Source organism: Vidua macroura, chromosome 4 (genome assembly GCF_024509145.1).
Source record: "Vidua macroura isolate BioBank_ID:100142 chromosome 4, ASM2450914v1, whole genome shotgun sequence".
NCBI lineage: Eukaryota > Metazoa > Chordata > Aves > Passeriformes > Viduidae > Vidua > Vidua macroura.
The window spans coordinates 25,899,234-25,911,960 of NC_071574.1; the positions used below are offsets into that span (position 1 = coordinate 25,899,234).

General features: G+C 45.9%; 1 protein-coding gene across 4 annotated transcripts; it reads left to right on the plus strand.

Annotated features, from left to right (window-relative positions):
• The first annotated feature begins 1,616 nt into the window (after positions 1-1,616).
• LOC128806313 (translation initiation factor IF-2-like) lies at positions 1,617-9,761 on the plus strand. Of its 4 annotated transcripts, XM_053975757.1 has the most exons (14): positions 1,617-1,683; positions 2,158-2,299; positions 3,055-3,134; positions 3,976-4,079; positions 4,515-4,727; positions 5,085-5,139; positions 5,562-5,653; positions 6,066-6,135; positions 6,636-6,739; positions 7,146-7,310; positions 7,714-7,783; positions 8,297-8,400; positions 8,918-8,972; positions 9,323-9,742. In XM_053975757.1, the coding sequence occupies exons 1-14, from the start codon at positions 1,675-1,677 to the stop codon at positions 9,335-9,337; spliced, it is 1,278 nt and encodes a 425-aa protein (XP_053831732.1). In that variant the 5' UTR covers positions 1,617-1,674; the 3' UTR covers positions 9,338-9,742. The 4 variants fall into 4 exon arrangements, with proteins under 4 accessions (XP_053831732.1, XP_053831731.1, XP_053831733.1 ...); XM_053975756.1 differs by having other exon boundaries at positions 8,918-9,743; XM_053975758.1 differs by having other exon boundaries at positions 8,297-8,334; positions 8,918-9,743.
• The last annotated feature ends 2,966 nt before the right edge of the window (positions 9,762-12,727 follow it).

Genomic DNA, 12,727 nt, shown 5'->3' on the forward strand with positions numbered 1-12,727 from the left:
TGTAAAGCATGAGCTGAAAATATCCTGATTCAGCACTGGATGAATTTCCACACCTCTTCCCACACCAGAGAGCACCCCATGGGACCAGGTGCTGAGGAGCATCCCTGCATGTGGCAGGGCTAAGATGGGTTCCCTGCTGCTCTCAAGAGTTCCAGCCCAGTCCACAGGTCCAGTGGCAGCATGTCAAGAAGGAAAACCAATTATTAATTCTGCTTTTTCTGCTGTTTCACCTTCCATAGCAGAGCAGGGCCTCGGGAGGAAGGTGCTGTCCCCGGGAGCAGAGCAAAACTCCTCAGCCCTGTTGGGAAATGCTGTCAGAGGAATAGCGGAACACTTGAAAATGTCAAGACCTCAGAGACTTGAAATAATGATCTGAACTGTTAGACTTTCAACAGTTTGGAAAAAAACCCCAAAAATCTTCGGAGTTTAATTTAATTGCTATTTACTAGGGTTAAAGTTAAAACAGCGACAGACTAATAAACCTGGAGACGGAGGGTTAAGGAAGGGTTTAAATGTCTTTCTGATTTGGGGAGGTGTGGCCTGGTGGGGTTTCTTTAGCCACAGAAAGGCTCCAGTGATGCTCGGGTTCCTCAGGCTGAGGGCGGCGGGAGGTGCAGCTGTGCCCCCCCCGCTGTGCCCCGTGAGGCCCCACGTGCGGAGCTGTGCCCAGCTGTGCCCAGCAGCAGCAGGATGTGCCTGTGGAGCAGGGCCGGAGGAGGCCGTGGGGATGGATGCGTGGAGGCCTGGAGCAGCTGTCCCCTGCAGCCAGGCTGGGAGAGCCGGGGCTCTCCCGCCTGGGGAGGAGCAGGGTGCGGGGAGGCCTCATTGCGGCCTTGCAGCGCCCAAAGGGGGCAGAGAGCGATGGGGGAAGGGGAAGGGTTTTAGACGAGGAGGGGGAGATTGGGATCAGATGTTCGGAAGAGCTGTGAGGGCGGTGAGACGTTGGAACAGGCTGCCCAGAGGAGCTGTGGATGCCCTGTCCCTGGAGCGTTCCAGGCCGGGCTGGGCAGGGCCCTGAGCACCCTGGCCTGGTGGGTGGCGGCAGCAGCAGCAGGTGATTGTTGAGGTGCCTCCATGGCCTTCTGGAGCTCCATGGCTGAGCGCAGCGGACAGCAGTTACCTGGGCATGGAATGTTGCCACCGGTTGCCAGGGGCACTCCTGGTCCCAAGGTTCTGTTGGCACGGAGTCTGTTGAGCCAGTTGACGGATTCTCTGCTGCGCAGCAGACGCGGAGCATCCGTCTTCTCCATCCCGGGAGGGAATAGAGAGCCATTTGCTGACATTTGCGAGCCAAACTCTGGACTGACCGTACGGGTGAGTGCAGACCATTCTTGCAAAGGCTTCTGATGCTGTGGGGCTGGGCTGGGCTGCAGGATGGGCTGCAGGGGGGCTCAAGTCCCAGAGTCACAGACTTTGCCTCTAGCTTTGGACGAGACCTGGGGACTCGGGAATGGGAGTCTTGGAGCTTGGGGGTGTTCAAGAAAACTGGCAATCCAAATGCATAATCTCTCCTCTACTTTCCTGATAGGTTTGGAAGAGCAGTTTTCTGTCACTCCGAAAAATCGGCAGTGGGCTGCCCAAAGGAACCAAAGGGATTGATCACATCCCTGACAGTCCTTTTTTTTTGGAGTTTGTCCCACTTACTTTGACGGTGGTTTTTGATCACAAAACACCATGAGCTCAGTAAGTACTTTGCTACTCAATGCAAATCTGATTCTTGAAACGTTTTCCAGGGTACTTCTAGAAAGCATTTCACGCGTTTGTAGCAAATGTAGAGGAACAGAAGCCTTTGAAAACTTCATGGAACTTGATGTTCTGGAATTGTGAAGGTTTTGAATCTCTGTGGGTGTTAGCAGTAGTGCAGAAATGCTTACGGTGTGAGCAGCAGCCTGCTGGAATTGGGAACTGGTCTCCTCATTTTCAAGCCATTGGAACAGGACCTTTCTCGGGGAGGCAGCTTGTGGGAGATCAGGGGTGCCGTCTTTTCCCTGATGTGATGTGCTCAGGTGGGAATGGCCCATAGCAGCATTTGGTGTGCATTCCAGCCTTTGCAGGAGAGTTTTCTGTATCCTTGTGTGCTGTCATTGCTGTTGCAAAAACCGAGGGCCATGTTCATATCAGTGGCACAGAAAATGCTAAGGCTTTGTTCCCTCTCAGCGTCAGCGAAAGCGCCCTGGAGGAGCAATTGATTCCAGACCAGCTCGGAAACGGAGCAGGCTGCTGCCCTCCAGCGCAGGTGGGACTTCGCAGACGGAGCCAAGAGACCTTGAGGAAAGTGCTACAGCTGCTTTTGAGCCTGGTAAGAACAGAGACTGCTTCTGGAGGGTTGAAGACCATCTGGCCATGTGCTTTTGCCAGTTTCTAGGCCCTTTACTGGGGAGGAAGGGAAGCCTTGGGATTGAGGAAGCACCTGGAATGGCATCCCTAAACAGCGAGCCTTCAGACAACTGTTTTGGTTTGTTACTGAGATCAGTATTGCTGCTGCTCCTTATTGCTGCTGTTATTGGCGGCCAGTGAGAGAGGAGCTGTGTAGGGAAGGTCCTCAAGTGCTGCTCAAAGACCTGAATGCATGTTCTGATGAGTTGGCAGTCACTGCAGCTGCCACAGTGGAGGGTGGCAAGCTGAGTTTGAGATCTCCTAAGCTGGATGGAGATGAGGAAAACCTGTCATTAGCTCTGCCCCATCCTTCAAGGAACCAATCTACAGCATGGTGCCATAAAATTAGTAATTGCTGTGGTTTGTTTGTTTGGTTTTTTCCCACTGTGTGCTAAACATTCCCCTATATGAAATGAATCATCTGTTGATGTGAACCTCCTGTAATCTGTTGTCATCCAATAGAACTTTTGAGGAGCTCAGCTGCTCTTCTTTTTGTGCTGTCCCTTCAGAGGGACAGGGCCGGCAATGCTCCCTGTGGACAGTTGAGGGCAAGGCTTGAGTGAAATGTTGGACCTGAAACTGAAGCACAGTAAATCCAACCTCAGCCTGTTCCACAGTGGCAGCCCATTGCATTCCTCTGCAATCTCTGACCATGCTTCTAATGTTCTCTATTTTCAGCTGGTGGAGAATTCCTAGATCTCACAGGTGACTCTTCAGAGCTTGAAGTCATCGCTATCAGTATTGATGAGTCTCCTGTGGTAAGTAGTGACTGGCACAATCCTTCCATCTTGCATTCATTAGTTTTCTGGCCTGTCTTCTGAAACCTTACTGAGTACCCTGGCCTCAAAGGTTAAAAGATGGCTCTGATTTACCACTTTAGACACAGTTCCCAGTCAGCCCACAAGCACACTCATGAACACATCAGCATGCCTGAGAACAGCTTGCAGAGAGTGGGTGAGCAACCTAAAAGAGGTTGTTGCTTCTGTGATTTAAAGGAGAGCACAGGAAGTCTTTGACTTCCCAAGGAAGAAGTGTTTTAGCTGCAACATCAGTTTAAGGTACCTCTGTCACTGAGGTGTAAAATGCAACTGCAGCTGGCTGGGGTACACACTCATTCTGTTTCTTATTCCAAGAAGTCTTTAAAAGGGTCACATTTGGTCTTTTTTCATTTTCCCCTACTATTTGGTAAGAATATGCTTGGATCCAGCCCACAGTGCAGTGTATCTGCTCAAATTTGGCATGCCACTGCTGCTGTGCGAAACAGAAACGTGCAGCAAACATAGCATGGGAGTTATATCCTGACGGGGTTGTTCCTGAACCTTTGCCAAGAAAAGACCTCAAATTTTACAACAGATTTTGCATGACCCAGCTCCATGTGCACCAAACGCAAGAGCAGGTTTGGGTATTGGCTTTTTTCTCTTCAGTAGCTGTTCATCTAATAAGTAGTGTTCAGACTATCACAGGTGAAATTGCCAGTTTGGGAGAGAAAGAGAGAAAGAAATGGCTCCATCCCAAATCCAATTAGGGAACTGAAACAGGGAAGCAGGAAGTACAGTGTTCAGGTGGTTCCTAAGTGCCTCCATTTCTACCCCATTTCAGGACAGCCAGCAGAGCCAGCAGCAGCCACATCTTTCCAGAGCATCAGAGAATTCAGCCGAGCCACTGGCAAGGAATGATGAAGAGGAACCAAGAGAAGATGATGGGTATGTGAGAGAGAAAGTGTCTATCAAAACATGAATTTCAGATGAGTGGTCGAAGGAGGTTTTTGCCAAGCTTTTGGGTTCTGCCTAACTCTGTGCAAATACTTCAGACCTGGGAAAGAGTGGCCTGCCTGGACGAGAATTAAAATAAACCCAGCAAAATCCATCAGAAGCCTTTCTTCTCTGTTTGTGAAGCCTTAGCTTCTTAGAAGCTGTCCATCTAACATGGAATGTAAGAGAATGGCTGGACACACTGAATGCTTGCCATCCATAAAAATTCTTGGATTGACTGGGTTTCTGGGCTGGGATGTTGCTTAATCAGAATAGGGGATGTTTTAAGTACCAACATTTTCTTTGTTAGTAACCCTTGATGTCCAGTGAAATTTTTCTCTCACGTTTAAAAGGCTGCATGTTCTTCTGGTTATGCTCTCTCTCTAGTGCATGGTCAGCAGGTCCTGCTAGTCCTCCGATGGGGGAAGGTGACAACTCACAGGTGCAGGACAAGGATCAGAGCCAGCAGTACCCACTTGGCTCCAGAGACACAGAGAATTCAGTCGAGGTACGGGCGAGTGACAGTGAAGAGGAACCAAGAGATAGCAACGAATATGTGACTGATGAAGAGTCTCTCCAAAGTGCAATTTCTGATACAAGGTAGGCACAGGTTTTTGCCAGTCTTTTGAGTTCTACTTGATTCAGTTTGGAGAATTTTGACTTGACACGTAGTAGTTTGTCTGGAAGAGAAGTAACGGAAAGAAAACCGTAAAAACCAGCAAAATCCTGGAGAAGCCTTTCTTCTCCATTCAGGAAGTCATTATTGAATGTTTCCGGCATTATGGATTGCGATACACTGCAATGCTTGCAGTACATAAAAGCTCTTGCACTGACTGTGTTTCTGGGTTGGGATGTTGTCAAATCAGAATGAGGGGTTTTTGCAATTTTATGTCTTGGAAGCCCCCTGTGCTCTGTGAAATTGACAGCTGCATGTTCTTCTGGTTCTGCTCCCTCTAGTGCATGGACGGCACGTCTCGTTAGTCCTCCGACTTGTGAGGATGACAATGCAGAGGTGAGGATCCACAGCCCTTGCTGGGAAGCTCCAACTTGCACGTCCCTCCAAGTCCTTTCTTGATGGTGTCCATAGAGGGAGAAGCCCTTGCCAGGATGGCACTGGCAGATCTGTGTGTTCCTTATAGTTCTATAGCATCGAGTGACAGACTGCACATAGTCCAAGTCCAATTTGCCTGCTGCCAATAGAGCAGCAAACTGGAATTCTGTGCTCCAAATTCCTGTTGTGGTTTCTTTTGTTTAGCATCTGTCCATCTAACACAAAATCTTTAGACTAATCATTGGGCCTTTTGGGGGAGAAAGAGGGAAAGAAAAGACTCCAGGCCAAATCCACTTAGGGAACTGACACAGGGGAGCAGGTTGCTCAGGACTATTCAGGCAGCTCCTAATCTGTCTCCATTTTTACTGCATTGCTGGGAGCAGAGCCAGCAAGACCCACTTGATTCCAGCGCAGCAGAGAATGCAGCTGAAGTACTGGCGAATGAGAGTGAAGAGGAACCACAAGATATTGAAAGGTATGTGACAGATAAAGTTTCTCTTCAAAGTCTAATCTCCGATATATGGTAGAAAACAGGTTTGTGCCAAGCTTTATGGCTTTTCTTCTCTGTTCATGAAATCCTAATTGAATGTATCTTTCAGTAACACTTTAGTAACACTGAAGAGGCTGAGGTACATAAAAGTAATTGAAATTGGGCTGGGATGTTGCTAAATCAGAAAAAGGGATGTTTTACTTTCTAACATCTAACATGGAATGTAAAAGAATGGCTGGACACACTGAATGCTTGCCATTCATAAAAATTCTTGGATTGACTGGGTTTCTGGGCTGGGATGTTGCTTAATCAGAATAGGGGATGTTTTAAGTACCAATGTTTTCTTTGTTGGTAACCTTCGGTGCCCAGTGAAATAAATGGCTGCATGTTCTTCTAGTTCCGCTCTCTCTAGTGATTGGCTGCTATTTGATTTCGATCTTCCATATTGGTCAGATGAGGACTCAGAGGTGAGGATCCACATGTTCTTGTCCTTTCTGGTTTTTGGGAGGGAAAGGGACAAAAGGGGAGCTGCACAACTCAGTTGTTTTAGGTGGGTGCCACGGGCAGCTGGCTGGAAGCACCAACTTGCTGTGAAGCTCCAACTGGAACATTCCTCCAAATCCCTTCTTGGTGATGTCTATTGAGGATGGCACCGGCAGATCTCTGTGTTCCTTGTAGTTCTAGCATTAAGTAGCAGATTGCACATAGCCCAAGTCCAGTTTTCCTGGTGCCAGTAGGGCAGCAATCTGGAATTCCTTACTCCCAAATTTCTATTATGGTTTCCATTCTTCAGCAGCTGTTCATCCAACATGAAGTGTTTAGTGTTAGGACTGCAGTAGTTGCCCTTTTTGGGGCTAACAAGGGAAAGAAAAGGTTCTAGCCCAAATCCAATCAGGGAACTGAAACAGGGAATTAGGATAGAGTTTCGAGCGGTTCCTACTCTGTCTTCATTTTTACCCCACTGCAGGCCAGGGAGCAAAACCAGCAGCACTCACATTTTTCCACATCAGCAGAGAATTCAGCTGGTCCACTGACAGCCCATGACAAAGAAGAACCAAAAGATAATGATTGGTATGTGAGAGTAAAATGTCTCTCTAAATTCTAATTTCTGATATATAGTAGGAACAGGTTTTTGCCAAGCTTCTGGGTTCTGCTGAAGTCTGTGCAGAAACTTCAGACCTGGAATATAGTGGCCTGTCTGGCAGAGAAGTAAGCAAAAGAATCCAAAAAAACACATAGCAAAATCCAGCTGAAACCTTTCTTTTCTTTTCATGAAGTTATGATTGAATATTTGTTACAGTGTGGCTTAATATATGCTGAAATGCTTGCAGTACATAGCAGCTCAGGGAACAGTTGTGGTGCTGGGCTGGGATGTTGATAAATCAGAATAGGTGTTACATGTTGGTAACTCTCTGTCCGCAGTGAAATTATTGGCTCCATGTTCAAATGGCTGCATGTTCTTTCTGGTTCCCTCTAGTGCATGGACAGCAGGTCCTGCTAGTCCTCCGATGAAGGAAGGTGACAACTCACAGGTGCAGGACAGGGAGCAGAGCCAGCAGTACCCACTTGGTTCCAGAGAGGCAGAGAATTCAGCTGAGCTATGGGCAAGTGACAGTGAAGAGGAACCAAGATATAACGATGAGTATGTGGCAGATGAAATGTCTCTCCAAAGTGCAATTTCTGATATACAGTACACACAAGTTTTTTGCCAAACTGTAGGATTCTACTTGATTCTGTGTCATGGAATCTGATTGGAACCATAGTGGCCTGTCTGGAAGAGAACTAATGGAAAAAAAAACCCATAACAAAAAAGCAAAATCCCGGAGAAACCTTTCTTCTCCATTCAGGAAGACATTATTGAATGTTTCTTGCATTATGGATTACGATACACTGCAATGCTTGCAGTACATAAAAGCTCTTGCACTGACTGTGTTTCTGGGCTGGGATATTGTTAAATCAGAATGAGGGGTTATTTCCATTTTTGCAATTTTATGTCTTGGTAGCCCTCTTTGCACTGTGAAATTGACAGCTGCATGTTCTTCTAGTTCTATTAACTCTGATGAATGGCCAGATCGTTTTGAGAGTCCTCCAACATGGCAAGATGACATTACAGATGTAAGCATCATGTTCTTATCACATGTTCTTGTCCTTTCTGCTTTGTGAGAGGGGAGGAGACAGAGGGGGAGCTGCACAACTCAGCAGCTAGGTGGGATGTCCTAGGTGGGATGCCACAGGCAGCTGGCTGGGAAGCACAGCCCTTGCTGGGAAGCTCCAACTTGCCCATCCTTCCAAGTCCTTTCTTGGTGGTGTCAATAGAGGGAGAAGCCCTTGCCAGAATGGCACTGGCAGATCTGTGTGTTCCTTATAGTTCTAGCATTGACTGACAGTGTGCAGATACCCCAAGTCCAGTTTGCCTGGTGCCAATAGAGCAGCAAACTTTTTTTGCCCCAAATTCCTGTGGTTGTGTTTTCCGTTTCTCTGCAGCTGTTCATCCAATATGAAGTGTTTAGGGCTAACAAGGGAAAGAAAAGGTTCTAGCCCAAATCCAGTCAGGGAACTGAAACAGTGAGGCAGGATGGAGTGGCTTCAAGCAGCTCCTACTCTGTCTCCATTTTTGCCTGTCTGCAGGACTGGGAAGAGAGCCAGCAGTACCCACTTCATTCCAGGTCAGCAGAGAATTCACTTGAACTACTGGCAAGCAACCTTCAACAGGAACCACGAGATATTGAATTGTATGTTACAGATAAAGTGTCTCTCCAAAGTGTAACTTGTGATCTGCGGTAGGCACAAAGGTTTTTGCCAGTCTTTTGGGTTCTACTTAGTTCTGTAAAAAAACCCAAAAAACCAAAAACAAAACAAAAAACCAAAAACAAAACAAAAAACCCACCCCCCCAAAAAACCCCAACAAAAACAACAAAACAAAACAAAACAAAACCAAACAAAAACAAAACTAAAACAAACAAACAAACAAAAAACAAAAACAAAAACAAAACAAAACAAACAAAAAAAAAACCAAAAAAAAACAAAAAAAACCCAAAAAAACCCAACAAAAAAAACCCCCAAAAAACCCCCCAAACTAAATGTTTGCAGTACATAAAAGCTCTTGCACTTGATTGTGTTTCTGGGCTGGGATGTTACTAAATCAGAACAAGGAATTATTTAAATTTCTTCAATTGTATGTTTTGTTGGTAACCCTCTCTGCTCTTTGAAATTGATGGCTGCATGTTCTTCTGGTTCTGTTCCCTCTAGTGAACCACCAAGAGGTTTTATTAGTCCTCCAAACTGTGAGGATGACAATGCAGAGGTAAGAATCCACATGTTGTTGTAATTTCTGATTTGTGGGAGGGAAAGGAACAGGAAGGGAGCTGCACAACTCAGTTGTTTTAAGTGGGTGCTACGGGCAGCTGGCTGGAAGCACAGCCCTTGCTGGGAAGCTCCAAATTGCCCATCCCCCCAAGTCCTTTCTTGGTGGTGTCCATAAAGGGAACAGAACCAGAAGAACATGCAGCTCTCATGCCGCAGTAGTTCTAGCATTGTAGTTCTAGCACTGAGTGACAGACTGCATATAGTCCAACTCCAGTTTTCCTGGTGCCGATAGAGCAACAAACTGGAATTCTTTACTCCCAAATTTCTGTTGTGGCTTCCTTTCTTCAGCAGCTGTTCATTTAACGTGAAGTGTTAAGGTTATCGTAGCAGAATTTGCCAGTCTGGGGTAGAAAGAGGGAAAGAAACACTGCCAGGTCAAATCCAAATAGGGAACAGGAACAGGGGAGGAGGGTGTTCAGGGGGGTTCCTAAGCTGCCTCTGTTTCTACCCTGTTGCAGTAGTGAGAGCAGAATCAGCAGCACTCACTTCTTTGTGTTTCAAGGCAGTGGCTCTTTGTGCTACTGCTTTGAATGCTCTTAAGCAAACTTAGAGGGTGATACCCTACCCTTCCTCACCTCGTCTGCTGTAACTGCTTTCTGAGCTGGGGTTTGTGTGCAGCACCAGGGGGGGCTCACCAAAATCTCATTGTATCTTCTTTTCTCTCCCTTCCCATGTGCATCGATGGAAGCTTTTTGAAGGTGAGTTGATATTTTACAGTTGGTAATGGACTTTTATCTAAAATGTAATAGTTATTTTTGTTGCTCTTTCCCAAGAAACTCAAGCAGCAGGGATTGAAACTGCTTTTAGCAAAAGGCAAGGGACAGGGCTAAAGCCTCTGGCCAGTGTCTTTGTGTGTGTGGTGGCCTCTGTCAGTCACAGTGGGAAATCCCTGCAGTAAAAGTTATAGGTGAATACTTATGCAGAAGGAACTTTAATTTGGTAACACTTTCTGCCGTTTTAATTGATTAGTGGTTGATTAGTTTTACATGGTCACTGGAGTTGCAGAGGTCAAAAAGCAGCATTTCCTGACCCTTTTGCTGTTAGAGACCAGGCCATTAAAAATGGTTCTTCCTGTAACTTGGTCAATACGTTGTCCACAAAAATTGGATTTGTTACTGGGGTGCAACGGGTATATAATCATACACCTCAGAGAGACATTGGTTGTTCATTTCAGTGTTTACCAGTCTGGGTGCTCAGTGGTATTTCACAAATCAGACAGACCCACTATCAAAATAACTTCTATTATTTATAAATTTTATCAAACAAAGAAATTAGCATTATTTGGTTACAAGTGACACGGTTATTTTCTTAGCTAGTATTCTGTCTTCTTTTGGTTAATGATCGTCTCACTTCTCACTGTAATTAGTCCACTCAGTCCATTGCTCAGTCTCCCTCTTCTTTTGGGCTGCGGAGTTTCTTGAGGTGCTGCTCCATGAGTCGGTGGCCGCAATCTCTCCCTGCAGGAATTACGTTCTACCAGTCAGAGCTGATTTCAGGAGAGTTGGGTTTCTTAGTTTCTTCCTTATCTTGGGAGTTGTGCCAGATGTCCTTTTGGCCCCTCAATTCTGCATTTTTTGTGTCCACTCTCAGTGGGCATCCTTCTCCCCAGGCTTTGTTAACCCTTCCCCAAATCTGAGCTCCTTGAAGCACGTCAAGCCCTGAACCTTAACAAGGCAATTCTACCAACAAGGAATTTGCCCATGGGCATCACTTAGAGCTTGTTTGTTAGCTGCTGTTTATTTAATGGAATAAATCTCCCTTCCATTTGATTTGGCTTGAAAGTATACAAGGATCAAATATATCAATACAAAGAGCATCCTTCCTTAGGAAATCTTTCACATATTCTACATTTTGTATCACATGTAGCTCTATTTCCAAATTATCTTATTTCAGGAGAAAGATGATGACAATTTCTAATGGGATACTGCTCCAAGTAATTTTATAGTTTCCAGGGACTTTACATGAGAATCTCTCATGTCACCTTTTATAGCTGTATGTAGGCTGAACAGAGCAAATATTTTGTATTGTTTTGTAGCAGAATAGTCACAATGTCTGGAAGGGTCCAGCCTTACTATTTGGGAAAGTAGTTTGTTTAGGATTGTTTTTAACCAAGCTGAACAGAGTCCATTTAAAATAGGAACCATTACTGACTATTTATATAACTAATTTCAAGGGTAGCTCCAGGGAGAGAGAGAATAATAGATCTAACTTCTGACAATTAACTTACAGTGCATGGACAGGAAAGGAGAAATGTTACATTGAACAGCCAGGAGCAGGTGGCTGGCTCTGGTAATGGAGCAGGAGCTAATGATGTACCTGTGGCTGACTTAGCCCCTGCAGAACAGGGAGCAGAGGAGGAGGACACTGAAAGTTCAGAGTACGTATGGCTCGTGCCCCACCAAACACAGAATTCTGTGCCTTTCTTTCTTTTCTGTGTAGGACTAAGTTATACAGGTATGCCTGGGTTATCTTTGAGGCCTTCCCATACTCTGTATACTTCCCTCCTTCTCCCATGTTGCAGGATGATCAAATGATACCATTTGCATTTTGGGAGAAAAAAGCAGCCCAAAGCAGATGTACATCTTTGCACAGAGCCTTAGAGACGAGTGTGGGGGTATGGCAAGGAAAGGGGATTGGTCCCAGGCCATAGCTCAGTATTGCCTTTGCTTTTTTTGACAAGCTCTAGTAGTGATGTTAGACATGGAAATGCTTCCATTGTAATCAACGGGGCTTGGCATCACGGGGCCAGCAGGCAGCAGCTGGGCAAATTCTAACAAAAATTCCCTGCTGGAACGGTGCCAGCTGGTTGCCTTTCTCCTGGAGCTGGAGCCCTTCTTCCCAAGGTAGATTTTTTTGCACACAGGCAGTTGTGGAGGTCATGCTTTTATGGCCACTGCTGGATGTCACAAGCCCTGATTTGCTTGCTTCTGTGATGGAGATCTTGCAGTTCAAGCTGGATGCCTGCACAGTAAAATCCCCATTCTGCAGAGGGACAGGAAAGTCCTGCTCTAGGAGCACTCCATCAGGATAAGATGCAGTTCATTAGACTGATTAAATTAAACCAGGTGTCTGTGTCACTAGGGAAGAACATGAGAATTATGGTATAAGGTTTTCTAAAGTGTTTTTTCGGGGTGGGGGGAAAGACACAGGTTTTAATAAAGCTGGTGTGCTTTGAGCCTTTTGGAAAGGCAACGTAGGAGACAACTTGAGTATGGAACTTTTAGGTGTCAGGCCTTAAATATGCCACCTAAAGGGGTTCTACTACTCTAAACCATCATGCATTTTGGCAATGAACTTGTCGATGTTTAAGTTTTGGTTGTTAAGTCTGTAGGTGGACAAATCCCAACCCTTGGTTAATACAAAAAAGAAATGCTTTGTTCCTCCAGTCTCAAGCTTCTCAGTTACTGAATGTAACTGCTCTGTTTAGTTGAGGCTGAAAGAGCTCAGTGCTGCAGCATTTAAAATTGACCAAAGGCTCCTTCCCAGGGCTGGATCTCGCCAGAGCTGTGTTACTCTGTAGTTTAAAACGGGGTCCTGGAATGAATATTCTGGGGTGAAAATAGGACAGCAGAGGACAGCAGGATGCTGTAGTTACAAAGCTGTTACTGATGACCTGCTGGAAGTCGAGGTTGCCATACACAAACTGGCCAGTGCTAGAGACTGCTGTTACTTCAAATCCCAGAGCAGGGTGAC